At 58.1% G+C, this 17,574-nt stretch overlaps 1 protein-coding gene across 7 annotated transcripts in view; it reads right to left on the reverse strand.

The window, feature by feature from the left end:
• RAP1GAP2 (RAP1 GTPase activating protein 2) overlaps window positions 1-16,580 on the reverse strand; it is a 51,453-nt gene extending 34,873 nt beyond the window's left edge. For 4 of the 7 annotated variants that reach the window (XM_088176858.1, XM_088176859.1, XM_088176857.1 and 1 more), the window contains exons 1-3: window positions 16,531-16,580; window positions 14,236-14,352; window positions 3,199-3,234 (exon numbers count right to left, since the gene is read on the reverse strand). In XM_088176858.1, coding sequence (XP_088032984.1) covers window positions 3,199-3,234; window positions 14,236-14,352; window positions 16,531-16,580 — 203 coding nt within the window. Of the gene's footprint in view, window positions 1-3,198; window positions 3,235-6,273; window positions 6,338-12,461; window positions 12,506-14,235; window positions 14,353-16,530 lie in introns of those variants that run through there. The other 3 variants (XM_014881196.2, XM_088176864.1, XM_014881192.2) reach the window with 3 other exon arrangements.
• Between the last annotated feature and the right edge of the window lie 994 nt (window positions 16,581-17,574).

Below are 17,574 nucleotides of genomic sequence, written 5' to 3' on the forward strand. Positions count from 1 at the left end.
GTGAAACAGTCAGTGCAGCCACCTCCAAGACATTAAATCATTCCCACATCTTCCCATTAACTCAGCTCCAGCCCATCAAATATTAAAAAGCCTCGAGCCTGGACACAGCTCTTTTTATGAAGGTCAGGCAAATCTTTCATCTCTTCCCACCTTCATCCTCCTGCTCCCATCAGCAGAGGAGCATCACATGCTCTTTCATGTGAGCTCTGACTGCACACACACACTGGCTCCCTGTAATTGCTCTACATGGCTCCTCCATTCCACAGAGACATGATTATTTTGGTGCTATTTTTGCTAAAAGAAGAGGTGTGACTGCCTGAAGGAGGGGCTCTTTTACTGATTTTTTTTTTTTGTTTCACACTGTGCGGTTTCTCAGTACACCTCATCAATACCAAAGAGCAAATAACCAGAGCACAAAGGCTGAGGAGCTGTCGGCAGCTAAAGGGCTGGTGAACCCCCCGTGGGACATTTCTCTACCAACTGGTCCCACAGGACAGGAGGAAGGGCCCCACGAGTCCCATCCCACGTTTCCAGCAGCCCCAGTACAAGGACTTTACCAGGCCGAGGGGGCTCCAGGGTCTGCCTGCTTTCCTGGGGACCCTGCACTCACTGGGCTGCTGTGAGAGGCAAACAAACCCACCTGGCTGGCTCACCTGGCCAGAGCTGCTGCTTGACATGCAAAGATCCTTTGCAGGCTGATATCTCCCTCCAGGGTGACCTTCCCACCTGGGAAGCAGCTTAGCTGCCATCTGGCTCAGGTCTTCCCTTCCCAGCAGCACAGCCTGGCCTCAAACACCCCATGTGTGACTGGGACTGCGTGGAGCCGTGCCCCCAGCAGATCCGAGGGACCCCAGGAACCTGGGGACACTTCCAGCTGCCTACACGTGACACAAGGAAACACCAACCCAAGGCTGGGGAGCTGCTTCTGGACACGTTTCCCCTTTTGCCAGCCCAGGGCATTCAGCTGCTCCAAGCCCTTTCCCCTGAAGTGGGTAAGGAATAAAAAAAATGCAACAGAAAAGTCGGGATCACAATGGAATTGGTCCAAACCAAACCCAGGGTCTGCACATGCCAAATCCCATTTACTGCCCGAGTGTTTCAGTCTCCATCCCACACCAGAGGGGTCACCTGAGCCCTGCGATGCTGCCAGGGCTCCCACCCAGCCTCTGTCCCGACTCTCCCTCTCTGCAGTGCCTGCTCGTGCTCTCCAGCCCCTCAGACACATCCACGGTTTCCATAGGAACCAACGAAACCCGAACTGGAGAAGAGAACGGAGACACAGGCAGAGGGAAAACTGCTTTGATGCCCCGGTGCCACCTGCGTGGGTGAGTTTCTCCCGGCTCTGTGTGGGCGAGTTTATCCCTCGGGAGGGCAGCAGGACCTGCCCAGCATCCCTGAGCCCTCCCTGCCTCGCCCGGTCCCTCCCCACACCGGCTCGGTGCTGGTGTCTGCAGCAGCTCCAGGATCCCTGAGGCGCTCCAGGGCATGCGGAAAGCAGCTCTGATTTTCGGGAATAACGTAGACAGGGAAAGAAAACTTCCGATGCCTGGTGCCTCTGTGGCACGGGTTAAACCAGGACACTCCGACAGAGGCTGCAGCCAGAACAAGAGGGCGCTAAAAACCCAAAAGATTGGGTCTATCATCTTCTTATAATTTTAAAAGATTTTACAAATATGAAAGGTGTCTCTGGCTGAGCCCCAATTACAGAACCAGTTAATGAAGCGGCCTAAGCACAGAGCAGAAGCAGCACGGGGTTGTGGAGAGCTTTAGCTGCAAACAGCAGGGGATGTCCATGGAAAGCTCCAAGGGAACTCCCTCCTTTGGCCACGGAAGGAAAGGTAGAGACAGAGAGAGAAACGCGGCCCCAGCCCCTCACCCTGCCCAGCAGCAGCACGGCATTGTGCCCACAGCCCTGGCACAGCATCCCAAGCACGGCATGAGCTGCCTGGCACGGGGGGGACAGGGGGGTTCTGCTGCAGCAGCCCTCGGATAAAACCAGGGCACGGTGTACAGCAGAGTACAGGAGCAGCTCAGTTGTTGTCTTTCTCAGCTTCACGGGAAAGGAAAAGTCTCCAGAGAATCCCCTCCACTCCCCAGAGTGGTAAACATTGATTTAAACTTCTCATTAGTTCAGCACAACCTGAGCAATGAGCGCAGCACCAGCGATTCTGCCGTGCCTTTTACAACGGGCTCGTTCTGCCAGCAGCTCCCCCGGGCTTTCCGGATACTTTTCCATTAATGAATAATTTGCACAATGATTATAGAGGGAAACCGCACGAGCCATGGCCCCGTGCATTGCCTGGAGCCCAGGGGAGGCTTGGCCGGAGCATTCCTGTGTGCAGGAATGAGCTGCCCTGAGCTCACCATGGGGAACCCCCGGCCCGGGAGCTCGTCTGGGAGGCAGGAGAGGGGAGGAGGATGCTCCACAGTGGGAGGGAAGGATGGGCAGCAGGGAGGACAAAGCCGGTGGCAGCAGGAGGCAGGTCCCAGACAGCCACGGGTGCTGGGGGAGCAGAGAGCATCGGTGCCACCAGAACTTCAGAACTGCCAGACCTTCACCAGCTTCTCCTCCCCATCAGCTGAGGACATATCCCGGCAGGAATGGTGACCTCACACAGCTCACCCCATCACGGGACCTGGCCCTTGCCAGAGCCACATAGCCCACACCACCCACCAGTGTCCAGCAAGTCTGTAAATCCAAGATGGAGCCACCAAGGAACACTGCCAGCCCACGGACCCTCCTGGACCCCAGTAACATCTCCATCCCTTCCAGAGCAGTGCCCAGAGCCCCTCAGCAGCACAGGGAGGAGCTGTGTCACAGGCACCCACTTTCCACTGACACTCACCACCTCTCCAGACTGAAAAACAGAACACAAAACCCGCAGACTTGACTGGATTTACACGCAGAAGCTCAGTGCAGCCTGACCTGCTGATTCCCACCCTGGTTACCCCCGAGGCAGAGCTGGAGCCCTGTGAGTTGCCCCGTGCACAGCCCAGCCCTCTGATCCCACAGCAATGCCATCGCCACGTTTGCTGTGATCTGCCAGCGCCTGATTCACTGCAGGCTCTCAGAACAGACTGTGGGACATGCACGAACTGCACCAGCTGGAGCCCAGCTCCCAGGAAAGCATCCCCCACACACTGAGCCAGCTCCAGCACCACACATCCCACGGGCAGAGAGCAGAGCCAGGTACTCACTTGATCTTCAGGCTGGCCAGCATTGTCTTGTCGATCCTGGGGAGAGAGCAGAGGAAGGTGTTACTGCGGGCACAGGGGCTGCAGATGTAGCTGGGGGAGGTTGGGTTCTGGGGGCTGCTGCCAAACACGACCTCAGCACATCCTTAGGAGGTGCCAGCTCGGGCTGACACGACGATCACCACAGAAAGACTTCATCAGAAAACAAAACCAACCAAGATTTAACCCAAAATGTACCCTGGCAGCAAGCAAGGAGAAAACCCCTCTAGTTCTTTCCTGGTGCTGAACTGCTGCCTCCCAGTCTGGAATGTCAGAGGTGAGCTGGGCAGCAGAGGAGGGCAGTGCCTGTGTCCCAGCTCTCTCCAAAGCACAGCTGCCACAAGCCACGTATTTACAGACGCTGTGACAGCCATGATGTGCTGGGAAGGTCCCACCAAACCCCACAAAGCGCAACCCAGGCAGACAGAACAGAGAACAGCCCCATTGCTCCCAGCCCCAGCTGGCTCATGTGGGACTGGGAGCCTCAGTTCCCTCACTCATTTCCCTGGCACTGGTAATGAGTGCTCATCTCCTCAGAATCATTGTGGTTATAGTCATATTAATATTAATTAATGCAAATCATAGTAATGTCTCAAAATGCAAAACAATGTCTTTTGGCAGTCACTGAAAATGCTCTGTTATCTGCCACATGGAATCAATTCCACATCTCAAAAAAAGACCAAACAGCAAAATAACACCCCCACCACCCTCTTGGTTTGCACTGTGACCACAGAGGACACAGCATGGTCACAGAAATACAGTTCCCACCCACTTGCAGCTTCACCTTCTCCACCCCCAGCCTGGGCTCCACTGCCAGGAGGGGGCTGAGCCTGGCACTGGGGCACAGGTACCATCACCTTTCCCAGGGTCCCTCATTTGCACAAACCTCACCCTCATAAAGCCCTATGGCCACGGGAGCTCTGCTCCAGGCATTTCCCCAAACATCACCTTCCTGCTCTGCTCTGGAGAGCCAGCACACTGCTGCTCCTAAAAATAGATCTAGGGCACCTGCTATTGTGACTTAATACCTGACAAGCCTGCCCAGAGCTTGCTGATCATTAAATCATCAGAACATCAGAGCATGCTGGGGAGCAGAGCTGCTTCCAAGCTCGCTGGCAGAGGCAAAGCAGCTCAGGGACAGTGGGTGCCTGGGGCAGCTCATGGGACCTGTCCCTGAGTGGGGGCTGCACGAGTGGCTCCATCCACAACCATGGGAAGAAAAAACAGCTGCTGTTATTCGGCCTCTTAGGGTGAGAATGGGAGAAAAAAAAAACAAACAAACAAAAAAAAAATGTAAAACCACACAGGAAATAAACTCCCATGTTTGGGAAACCGCAGTTGCAGTGTGACTGTGAGAGCCGTTTGCCTGGCCTGCCCTGCCCTGCCCTGCTCCAAAGGCGGTAAAATGAAACTCCCCACACCCCTGGGGCTCCCCGGCCCGGGCAGCACCGGCTCCGGGCCAGCACTCGCCACGGCTCTGCACACCACGAGCATCCCCACGGCCAAAGTGGGGCCACCGCATCTGCCCCCAGCACCGGCACACTGCTCCGGCCCCTCGCTGGCAGCAGATGCAGCTGGTGGAGAGGAAAAAAAGAGCAATTTCCAGCCCAGCAGAGACTGGAAATAGCGAGTGCAGCCACAGCAGGAGGCGGCTGGGTGTGCCCAGGCACCTCGCACGCAGCCCCACAGGAAGGGTGGGTCGGCCAGGACCGTGAGAAGATGCCCGTGCAGGTACGGGGCTGTGGCAGCTCCCTCCTTTACAGTAACAGCCCAGGGAAGGGCTCTCCCGGCAGCGCAGCCCCAAAACCCCGCACAGAACCCCAAAAGCCGCCACGGCCCCCAAGAGCCAACGCAGCCCCCCGTTCCTGAGTGACTCTGGCTCGTGGTTTTCTTTCCCCTGAAAATGCCAAAGCACAACAAGAAAAAAGCAGAGCAAAGCCCAGCTGGCCCTGGATGCCCCGACAAGGAGGGTCAGGGCTCTGCTCCTCCGCAGGAAGCTCCTGGGATGCCCCCAGAGCCACTGATCACAACAGCGACTGTGGGGCAGAGCTGTCCGGGAGCTGCGATTTGGTCACCGCAAAATGAGCTCACATATCACAAAACTTATTTGCACAGAAATTCATCCAGGTGCTCCCTTCCCCTTTGCATGTAAAGAAAACCCGATCCAGCCGAGGCACTCCCTCGGCTTCAGCGAGGCGTGCTCCATCCCAGGGGACCCTGCCGACAGCCTCTGCCCTCCCACAGCCCTCAGAGTTACTCAGCATTTCCCCCAGCCGGTCTCCGGCAGCTCCGAGCCCACGACACCACATTCCCCAAAGCCCCGGGACTGCCACTGTCCCGTCCCAGACCCTGCAGCCTTGTGCCCCAAGCACCACCACAGCCACAAACAGACTTGGAACAGGCACAAAACACCTCGGAGAGGACACCTGAAGACACGGCAGAGAGAGAACGGTGTCGTTTTCTGTTTCTCCAGAGATCAACACCTCTGAGAGGGAAGGGACAGTCCCGCTGAGCTCGGGGTGCGGGCAGCAGCCGCGGTGCTCTGCTGAGCTCAGACAAGGAAGGGATGACCCAGGGAGGTGCCAGTGGTGCTGGGAACCTGTCCTGGGCCAGGAGGGAGCTTGCTGCACGCCCCAAGGTGCCCAAGGTGGCTGCCAGCATCGCTGCCCGAGTGCAGGAGGAGCAGGGAAAGTGGCGAGAGAAAGGTGCAGGGGTTACCCTCCTGCAGGTAACTGCCCACAGGTGCCCAGAGGTGCCCACCAGGAGCTCTCAGAGAGATCCCCTCACTGCCCATCACCCGCAGAGCACACGAGGTTTGGCTGGGCTGAGGCTGTGCCAGGTTTCCTGCGGGCACAGAGGCCAGCGGGTCCTTCCCGACGGCCACACGCTGGGGCTGGCACGGCCCGGAGGGAAGGGAGGGCACCGAGCCACAGCGCCCGGGGACGGCTGCTGTGCCGGGAGGGGGAAGGAAAGCGCCCCAAGCCTCGCACGGCTCCCGAGCGAGGGAAGGGGAAGGGGAGGGGAAGGGAAGGCACCCACCAGCCGTAGCCGCCGAAGGAGACGCTGCGCTTCCTCTGGAACATGCTGGGAGCTCGGTGCTGCCGGGGCGCTGCGGGCTCGGGGACAGCGGTGGCCGGGTGGGGACGGCCGGAGCCGCTTTGTGCCGGGACCCCAGCGCGTCCCGGGCAGCCGCCCCCAGCGCGGCAGCGCCTGCACACGCGCACACACAAACACCACAAAAAAAAGTCATTTCCTTTTCTTTTCGTGGCCACAGGCTTTTCGCAACCTCACGCTGCAAATATCGTATTTCTCCTAATGGCTGGACCCCCACAGTGCCGCATGGGCAGCGGGGCTGAGCCGCCGTGTCACCCACGAACATCGTGTCACCCACGAACATCGTGTCACCCACGAACATCGTGTCCTGCGGCTGCCCCAGCCGCCAAGGCCCGACCCAGAGGATCGCTGGTGGCAGCACGGTGGTCTGCCTCTTCATCTCTGTCCCCAAAATGTTAGCGCTGCAGTCACAGCACCAGGCTGGCTCCCTGGTACGGGACCCCCCACCCACCCCTCCAGTACCCCTCAGGGGACATCCCACTAAAGGTTTCAAAGCTCAGTCAGCAAAAACTCCATCTCTCATGGCAAACAGATCCCACCATCCCAGAGCCCAGCAAGGCATCTCCCAGCAGCTCCCATGCAGCTGCCTGTGGCACACAGGTTTTCTATCCTCTGGTTCCCAGCAGCTCTGTAAGGCTGAACTGGCACCTGCAGCCTGACCACCACCCAAACCCCCCTGTCCTTTAACAGCCAAGCTTCAGAAATCCCATGGAAATGGAAATGCTGACATCTAGCTGGGTATGAGCTCCCATCCATCACAAATCCCAAGAAAACAGATGCTGCTCCCTGCACCAGGCTTTGGGCACTGTAGGGCACAGCAGAGCTGTGGGGAGGTGAGCCCGGTTCCAGGGGTGGGCACGGGGCCCAGAGGCTGTACCTGGTGCCAGGTGTCCTCACACCTTTCACCTCCTCAAACCAACCACCAGCACCCACTCAGAGCTGGGCTTCACCAGGGGCTCGCCCCCAGTGCAGGTGAGGAGGAGGAGTGGGAGCACTGAGGCAGGGGGAGCTGGGCTGTGCTGGGCTGAGCTGCTCAGCCACACGGGATCCAGGGGCCCAGGCCCCACAGCCACTGCAGCTCCAAGGCCAGAAGGAGCCTCTGGGTCCAGCCAGATCACTCACCTCCTACCCCCATGGTCCAAGCCCACGCCTGGTGCAGACTCACAGCATCCCCTTGCCCTGGCACTCCACACAGCTCTGGCTCCTGGGTCACAGGCAGTTCTAGCCCAGCGTTCTCATCCAAACACCCAAGAGCTTTAAATTGAGAGACATTTGAATTCTGTCTGATGTGTGAAAGAAAGGGGTGGGGGGAGAGGGGGTTGGAGGAGCTGGAGAGAGAAATCACTCAAGTCCAGGGAAAAAACCTGGACTGAAATCCAGTTATTTCAACTCCTACTTTTCTGCCCACAGCCTTAAAGGGATGAAACGATGGAAATTCTTTGAATTTTAGAGCTCTTTAGGACATTATTTTTTAAAAAATTGCTGTAGGCTTTGAAGCCATAATACAGGTACTACAAAATATCTGGAGCAGTCATTTCCTCCTGGCCTGCATGATCTGTGTCAGAGCTCTGCACCAACAGCAGTGTGACGTTATCCTCTCACTTCATCTTCCCCCAGGTCATGTCTTGCTTACACTCCTCCCACTCCATTTCTGCCCACCTCTACTGAGCTGCTCACAATTAACGTGTCTGAAAATAAAAGCTTTGGTTACAGCCAGGCGTTGGAATGAGAGCCAGTGTGCTGCCCTGTGTGCAGACGTGTGGGACAGGGAGTGACAGTGGCGATGGGAAGCGCTGACCTCAGCTGGAGCCACACCAGGAACAGCCTGGAGAGTCCCAGAGAAGTGGCCAGCCTTGGATCTGTCCCATCTGCTGCCTCTTGTTCAGCTCTTCAGCCCTGGCTGAGCTCGTGGCTGCTGGAGGTGGCATGGCAGCGGGAAGGGTGACAGGGACACGCACAGCAAGGCAGGACCTGGCTCCCCTTTGCCTGGAGGTCACCTCAGTCAGCAGGTCATAACCACTCACAGAGTAACCCCACACCTGCCCCAGGATTCCAGAGGACAGGACAAGAGGACAGGACACTTTCCCACAGGGAAATATCTCCATTTCCCGCTGTCCAGGACTGCGTGGGGCAGCCCCACCTCACCCCACTCCTGCACCTGGGCATACCCGTGGCTGGCAGTGGTGCAAGTGGAGCTTTTCCTGCTCCCCATCCCCACACAGCTGGCAGCCCCCAGGGCCACATCTGCCACCACAGATCCAGGTGACAAACTGCATTTGAACCAGGCAAAGGTTAAAAATACACCAGGGACCCAAGCTCAGCTCCCCCGAGGCCACCAGCCTCCCTCACTCGAGTGCCACGGCCCCTCCTGCCCAGCACCATCTCCCTCGCAGGGGCGTGCCTCCAGAAATAGCCTCTGCAATGGCATCTTCTCACTTCCCCTCTTCCCCCTGAGGTATTTCACAGGCTCAAAAACAAAAAGGAAAAAACCTTCCTCCTTTTAGAGGAGCCACAGGCAAATCATAACCGAGCAGCCAAAATTAGGGAACAAAACCCTGGGGGAGGACAACTCCTCGGTACCATCTGCACCAGCCTAAATTAACATCTCCCAGGGGCCTTTGCCAGAACCAGGATCCCACTGCTCTGACCCAGCCTGGTAAGCAGCCCCTGCCTGCGGGGAACAGTGCCACGCTGCAGGTGACACCTCAGAGCAGGATTGTACCCAGCAAGGGCAGCATAATTCTCCCCCCTCCTTCTGGGGTTAGAGACTGATTGCATCATTAGTGCTTTAATATTGTCTGCAGCGCTCTGAGGGCATTCAGCTTCCTATTATGGCTCTAAAGAAGGTTGTGGGCACCCAGAAATATTAGATTTTGCCTGACAGGAAAAACATGCCATGCACATCATCGGCTTGACCTACAGAGCAAAGGAAAACAGTGTCCAAATTACCTCTGACTCATTTCAGAGAATATTTTAAACACTATTTTCTCCCCTTTATGGTACTGCTGAAGTGAAAAGAGAAACTCGATGTCTGAAATGCAGCTTCCCACAAAGCCCAGCTTGGTCCCGGGGGTGTCTCTTCACTGCTCAACAGCTTCAGACCAGAAGGGCTGAGGGGGCTCCCTTGGACACCAGGCTGGGGAGGGGAGCTGTGTGTCACCCCAGAGGACAGGAGAGCTGCAGGCACAGCACAGGGAGCTGTGTGTCACCCCAGAGGACAGGAGAGCTGCAGGCAGGACAGAAAAGCCAGAGACCTTCCTGAGCCCAAGCTCAAGCTGCAAACCACACTCCAGCTCCTCTTCCACATTCTCCAGGAACCACTGATGGCTCATGGACTCATCCCTGTGCCCAAAGTGATCTGATCACTCCTGCTCATTTCTGAGGAAATGGCTAAATAACAGATCCTGGAGGAAGCCACCGTGCGACCTGCAAGCAATCACTTCTCGGGAGCTGGCACAGAGGGACACTTACACCCAGGTATGGCAGCACCAGCTTTCCCAGCACAGGAGAGAAACCCAGGAAACCAGCAGGGCTGTCTGACAGCCTGGCCCCGTGCTGGCCTGTGCCCCCTAGAGCCCTGCTGGTCTCTCTCACATCACATGAACCAGCTCTTTGCTGCAGAGGGACACAGATCGTGTCTCGTCACAGCCCTGAATGCAGAAACTCTCATTGAATTCTTCTCAGCCCACTGTGAATTTAATGTACAGAGTAGCTTGTTTCCTCAAGTCCAACCATTTTGGAGTCCTGCCTTGCTAGCAAGGGCATGAAATCCCTCTCTCATGAAAAGGCTCTCTCTAGGAAAAACCCGTTCAAGCACCCAGATTTCTGTGCCTGTTTTCTCCACCTCTTCCAACCATCCCCTTCCCATGCCAGGGGAGCCTGAGGGAGGATGCTCCAGGGAAGCAGCAGAGCTCACACCCTCACGCACTCTGCTCCCCAGCAGGAAGGCTGCTCTGTGCATCCATCCACACAGTGCCCACCTGGGTGCCTGGCACAGGAGGCTCCAGAGGCAGGGCAGGCACCACTGGCCCCACCGTGCTCCCCTCTGTGCCTGGTGGCATCCGTGCTGCAGCCAGAGGAGCACAGCAGGTCCCTGGGCACTGTCACCATGGCTACCTGCACATCCACGGCACAGCCCACAGCACCACTCACAGCGCAGGCAGTGCAGGGGCTGGAGGAGAGAGGACACTTTGGGGCAAACCTCCCACAGAAAGCTGTTCCCAGTGGCAGGCTGGCACTGGCAGCTGTGCCAGGAACCGGAGAGCGTTTGGCCCAATTCACACAACAAACAGAGAGAGGGGGGGCGGCTGCAGCCAATGAAGAAATCGTGGAGAGACAGAAAAAGAACAGCTTAAACTGAAAACCAGGGCTGGGAAAACGTGGGGGCGGGATGAAAGCATGGGAATGAGAGACCTGAGCATGCTTTGGCTGGGAATTAGGAGGCTTCTAATCTTCAGTACAATCAATCTCTGGAACAGTTTCCTAATAACAGAAATAAAGGAACCAAAAAAAAACCTCCAACTCCCTAATTGAGACTCGGAATGTTTGTGAAGATGTTACACAAGATGACAAAGTCTGGTGGAAGATGTTCCTGTCCACAGGAGGGGTTTGGAACTGTGACCTTTGCAGTCCTTTCAACCCAAACCATTCTGTGATGCCCGAGCAGCAGAGCACTGATCCAGCAGGTGTCCTGGCACCTTCCCCTGGCAAGGGCTGCTCCTCTCAGACACCCCTGCCCTGCACCCCGGCCTCAGCAGCACACGGGATCAGTGGCTGCCCGAGGCTGAGCTGTGCTGGCACAAGGTCAGACTTCAGCAGCCAGGGCTCAGGTTTGAGGCCAAACCCCTGCCTGGACATTCTGAACGTCGCAAACAAGGCACACAGGGCTTGGGTTTGAGCTTTTCCAGATCCTGTTACCTCTTGCCAACATCACCTGTATTTTTCGACCATTTTGGGTGAGTTTTGCGAGAGCCAGGCTGAAATCAAATCATGGATAAGAAACAGTGTTTATGGCATCCAGCTTGGAGGCAGATGTTAACTCCAAGCAGGGATTCATCTACCCCCACAAAACTGCAAAACTGTCTGTGGAGAACGAGCTGTTTTTAGCTCCTGGAAAAAATGTCTCTCCTCCTGTTGCTGCTGAAGTCCTGTTCCTGTTTCCACAGCAGCAGCAGCTACCAAGCACCAGAGCATCTGCCCAGGTACACAGCAGGCAGCAGCAGCAGAGGGCCTCTCTGAGCAGCCCTCAGCACCTCGCTGCCATACAGATATGCTTAGGGATGAAGGGAAAGAAGGATGATAAAACAAACAAGCAAAGAAAAAGGCATTTTTGCTGCCATGGTTATCGTCCCTAGTGGGAGTGCAGTATCTGTGAAACGTGGTATGTGCAAGAGCGAGCCTGCTGCCTGCAGCCACACTGCGTGCTGGATCTGAATTTAAACTCTTTGGCGTGATTCCAACCCCAAATAAACCGTTTCTTGTGGACAGATATTATGTCCCTTCTGCTACTAAAAAAACAAGCGGTCTTAAACAAAACAGCAGAGCCCAGAGCGTGCAGAAAACGGCAGAACCTGGCAGGATCCATCTCACACCTTGCATCCGCCAGGGATGCGAATTTCACGCGGCCCTCCCCGGCTCTGTGCAGCTCCACGCCGGGCACAGCGGTGCTCTGCCCGTGGGAATGAGCAGGATGAAGGGAGATGCTCAGCCTGGTGAGCAGACATTGCGCCGCTCGCCCGTCAGGGGTGAGCTGCAGCCTCGCACAGGGACAGTGCTGGGGAGCGTCACCCCGGCAGGCGGGAGGGGGACATGCAGAGAGGCTCAGACGTCTCTTTTCTTGTGTGCAAACACCTGGGGCTCCCCAGTCAAGGAGGTGCCCGGGGGAGGCAGGACAAAGCCCCGCAAGCCACCGGACCCCGCCACCGCGACCCCCGGGGACAGCGGGCACAGCCCCGCACGGACCGCTGGAAATCGCCTCCTGCAATGGCCAACACCTAAGAGCGGTGCTGGCAGCCACCTCACCATCCTCCCACACGGGTCCCGCTCCACCGTCCCCAGCCCTAGGGCTCCGTACAGCTCCCGCTTCCCGCTCCCGGCCCGGAGCACGTACGTACCGCCGAGGATGGAGCCCGCAGCCCCGCGCCGTGCCCGCCGCTCGCCGCCTGCGGATCCCGCCTCGGTGGCGGAGCCGGCCCCGCGCGGGGCGGTGCGGGGCGGTGCGGGGCCGTCAGGGGCGGTGCAGAACCGTGCGGGTTCGGGCGGGTCCGTGCGGGGCGGTGCGCGCTCCCCGCCCGCCGCTGCCCCGGGATCCCGCAGGCTGCGGGGGCAGAGCCGACTCTCACCGCCCTGTCCTGCCCGAAGCCCTGCCCCGTGTCCTGCCTACAGCCCTGCCCTGCCTAGAGGGGCCATGGGGCAGGAACGCACCCTGGCCGTGGCTGTTTCCTCATTCCCATCCCACCGAGCAGGAGCTGGGCCGGGCGGCCCGGCCCGCAGCATCCCCCGTGCTCCAACAGCTCCGCTCCCGGCCCGCAGCATCCCCGGGCCGCGGCTGCTCTTGCCCAGCCGGAGTTTACACTTGGGCTGCTTTGGGCTGCAAAGATTTTATCCCAATGAGAGAGATACAGACACCACTCATAACTGGTCCCTGGTGTCCCACAGACTCTCCAGACAGCTCCAGGAAACTTCCAGGCAACTTTTCCTCTGGGAAATCAAACAAATCCAGTGGAATTGACCCCCTCGGGAAATCAAATGAATCTAGTGAAATTAACCCCAACAGCACTTAACATTAATTATAAATGACCTTACACGCATTTCAGTTGCACGTGCCAAATGAAACACACACATCACAGGTAAGGCTAACCCAACCTCTGAAAGCAACTTGCAGAAATTAGTTAAAATCAATAAACAGCACAGCCATTCCAGTTTCTGGAAAGCCTCTCCAGCGGCAGGCAGAGGAATTCCCACGCAGGAACAGACAGCAGCAGTAAGTGTGTATGCCATGGCTCCTGCTGAGCACAGCTGGCACATCCCTCATGTCCCTAGGAGTCTCCTCCAGGTGTGAATGTCATCCCCACCCTGCTTGCTGTGTGTGAGGAGTACCCTCAGCCCTTCCTTTCCGGGGAAATCCAAGGCTTTTGGGCACCTCCTCCCTTTGCAGCCACCCTCCCATTGTTGTTCTCATCCGTGCCATTCCAGGCAGATAAACACTTCAGGGCTTTAAGGGCTCTTGGAGCTAAACTGCTGCCGAAAGGAGAGGGGAGAGCTTTCAGTGTCACAGCCCCTCAGGGACTCGGTGTGTTCTGCAGCTCTTTCGGCCTGAGAGCAGATGCTGCTCTCTGTGTGTCTGGAGGCCCACGAGGCTTTTATGTTAATGGTGTTTTATCATCAAACACGGGATGGGAGCTGACAGCGATGCACAGGCATCAGCAGGAGAGCCACAGCACATGCCTGGGATGTGGCTCCCGAAGGGAGAGTTTAAGCACCAAACAAAATCAGGAGATCAGAACAGAGATTTTTCAATGATCACTGATGGCTGGGGGAAACACAGCCCCTGCCTCCCATCTGTTTTTAAGTAAATCTCAAGTGCTGCACACATAAAGCAGATCCTCAGACAAAAGCATGGGGGGATTACAAGAAAAGTTTGGGCAGGCAGGTGGTAATTTGTGCTTTCCACGGCTTTAAACTGAACAGTTCTTATGTGGTACTTGCAGCTCCTGATGCAACCACTTCGCCTGGAACTTTCTTTTAAAGCAAAGCCCAAGATGTTCATGTACCACAGGGCTCCCAGACAGGCTCTGGAGGCCCGTGTCAAAACCACAAGGGCTTGTGAAAGAGCAAGCCCAGGGTATGTGCCAGTGCTCCCCCCGTCCTGTACCCAGCCCCCCTTACCTGCTGGGGGAGCCCAGGTCTGCCCGGCTCACAATGCGGTGCTGCTGGGGCGAGTAGAGCCACTGGAAAGCCGTGAGCGTCCTCTCCTCAATGCGAAAACGGCCTTCCCTCACGTACCTAAAAATAACAGCGAGAGAGACTGAAATATTCATCAGCCCTGGACTGCGGGGAGGGAGCGGCAGGATGCAGGAGCGGCTGGCTCGGCAGTGCCGCTCGGAGCTGCACGTCCTGCACCACCACGCTCCTCAGTGCGAGCAGAAAATCACCCCAGAGCCCGTCTGCCTGCACCCTGTGCCACCCCCATCCCCTGTACCCATGGGCACGGGGCATCCCTTGAGATCCAGCCCCAGGGAGGGGTCCCTGCACCCCCGTGGGTATCTGTGGGGCCACTGCCGGCTGCAATCTCTGTACACAACCCCTGTGCACAACCCAATCCCTGCACAGGGCCCTCAGACCAGACCCACAGGCCCCTGTAACCACCATGTGCAGGAAGGCAAGGAATAAACATTTCCAAAGCAGCACAGGCCATTCCCCTGTAAAACCCCAAGGAGCAGAGGTGCAGCGCCCCCTGCTCAGCACCATCATCTTGGGGTACAGCCTGGCCCCAGACCAGCCCCATCCCCAGGCTATCACTGGCCCCAAAGCCAAGCTAAGGCCCTTCTAGCATCACTTCAGGCCAGATGTTGAGGCTTATTAAGTAATGGTCGAGTGAACTGACGGTTATGAATTCGATTAGAAGAGTATAGGTGCTCTGTTAAGTGAGCAGAATTCTGCCAACTGCAGTTGTTTCCATCTTTTGGAGCAAAATCCTGCTGCCTGCTTCCACCCCAGAAGCCAGCTGCACTTCACACACACTCCTCTGAAAGTGAAATTTCATCAGCCAGTAATTAATAAGGTAAAGCCCCTGTAGTACTGATTGGAGACACACACACCCGGCTGCAGCATCCATGAACCTCAGCAGAGCTGGAGAGAGCTCCTGTCCCTCCCTCTGCATGTGGATGCTCCAGGAAGTTCATTCTCAACATTCCCTGCAGGGATGTGCCCACACTGCCTGGATGGGGCCAGGGGGAGGTTCCACAGTGCCATGAGCTCCCTCCTTGCTGCTGCTGGGCTCTGTGACCTGCCTGAGCCCACCCAGCCCTGCCGGGTCCTGTGCAGCTGGGGACAGTGACAGTGCAGGAACTGCGACTTCCCACTGCAGCTAAAGGAAACCCCAAAGGCTCCCTGAGCTTCCCCAGCACAGGGTGACCTGCCAATTCCCTGGTTAAATCAGCCAGGCACGGTGCAATGCCAACGCTCCCTGCAGCTCTGGTAAATGATAGCCCTGCACAGAGCAGGGGCAGGGCAGCCAGGGGGTCCCTTGGGAAGGGGGGGAGGCAGTGGGGATGCAGAACAGCCAAGCCACGCAGCTGCTGTGAGTGTGTGAGGGAGAACAGCGTCCTTGCCTGCAATAAGGGGGGGAAAGGAAAGGGGAAAAGAAAAAGCTTCAGTGACTCCCACTGTGCCTGCTCGCCCTGGTTTGAGGGGCTCCCACCCACAGCTGGGGCGTTTGCCCAGGGACCAGCCCGGGCCCCGGCCCAGCGCTTCCATCAGCGGAGCCATCCAGCCACAGCCTGGCATCGCCGCAGCGCCCTGCTCAAAAGTCACAAGCTTCGGACGTCACAAACTGCACAATTCAACATAAAAGAACACAGACAAAGCTTGTTCTCAATGTCAGCCCGTCCCGGCTGCTCCGGGCACGGACAGTGCCCTGTTCCAAGCCCCGTCCCTGCACGCCGGAGATCGGAGGAGCCTCAGCATCCTCAGAGTCCCGGGGACTCCCCCGGAGTGAGAAAACCTCGGTGAGGAGACCTCGGCATCCCCGGCACGCAGCCACTCCCACGCTTCCTCCTCGGCGGGCAGGACCCTTTCCCGAGAGCAGAAAGTCTTCGGGATCCGACTCTCGTACCCCTGCCAGCGATCCCCCCTCCCAGCACGGACCCGCCCCTCCCTGCGCCCCCACGTGTGTCCCCGGCTGGAGCAGCCGCCCGCCGGGACCCCCCCGCTCCAGCCGGGACCCCCCCGCTCCAGCCGGGATCCCCCCGGCGCCCCTCGGAGCATCCCGCAGCGCCCCGGATCGAGGGCGAGGTCCCGTGTCCCTTCAGCCCTACCGGGGTGCCTCCAGCCCCGGTTCTCCTCCTCTCCCGGGCTGGGAACAGCCCCCATGGCAGAGCCCAGACCCCCCGAGCCGCTGCCGCTCTTATCTCGGGTCCCCCTTGGCGGGAAAGCCGCGACCCCCGGGCCCGCCGCACTCACCAGCGCACCAGCTCCCAGCGCCGCTCCCCCTCCGCTTTCCCCGAGGCCATCCCGGGGGTCCCGCAGGCCGGGGGGGACCCGCACACCCCGCTCCGAGCCGCCAGCGGCTCCTCCGCACCGGCCCCGGGGCTGGGGCGGCTGCGCCGGTTCCTGCGCCCGTTCCTGCGCCGGTTCCTGCGCTCCCGCCCCCTCCGGTCCCGGGGGAGCCCGGGGGGGCCTGGCCCGGGCAGGTGCGGGGGGGCCGCACCGCTCTGCCCGGTTATGTAAAGCGTTATGCAATGACCCCCCCGGGGCAGCCCCGAGGGGCACACGACGCCCCCGGGACCTCTCTGCGGACCCCGCAGTCCCGACCGGGGCTCCAGAGAAACGAACATTTCCCAGCCTTTTAAACACTGAGAGCAACTCCGCGCTGAGCATCCCAAAGTGCCTCGGGAACACCACCGGGAGCAAGAAACCCCAAAACGGGGCTCTGGCATCCTGGCCCTCCCCAAGCCCCCCACTCACCCAATCCCTCACACAGGGAGGCCACACCTGCACAGTCTGGGGGGCTGAACCCCGCCCCGGGCTCTGTCACGGTCCTTGCTCGCTGTAAGAGCACCCGCCCAACCCACCTGGCAGAACAGGCAGGACTGTTCTCCCGTAAATTCAAAGTAGAACCTGCCTGAGCCGGAGTTTCCGTCCCAGAGCCCCTGGGTGCTGCAGGGGGCTCAGGAAGCAAACCACACTTGCAGTCAGGTGTTACTTCAAGGAGCTTTAAACCACACTGAAAGCTGTTTCCTAAAAGTGGTGTTCTGACCCTAAGTCCTCACTTTTCTGATCTGTGAGAACTTAATTTCACAGCTCAGCAAACGCAGGTGCTGCATCCACAAGCCAGCATCCTCATTTAAAGCAAGTAGCATTAATTACTCAGGTAAATTCCTATTATTGGTAATTCTAAAGTCCTGCTTCACGCCTGAAGGGCGTTGGTGCTTCCTCACAGCTGGGGAGCAGAGGTTGCTTAGCCATGCTGGCTGGAGAGGCTGTGCCTTGCCTGGGCAACAGAAA

Source organism: Sturnus vulgaris, chromosome 21, assembly GCF_052056855.1.
Source record: "Sturnus vulgaris isolate bStuVul1 chromosome 21, bStuVul1.hap1, whole genome shotgun sequence".
Lineage (NCBI taxonomy): Eukaryota > Metazoa > Chordata > Aves > Passeriformes > Sturnidae > Sturnus > Sturnus vulgaris.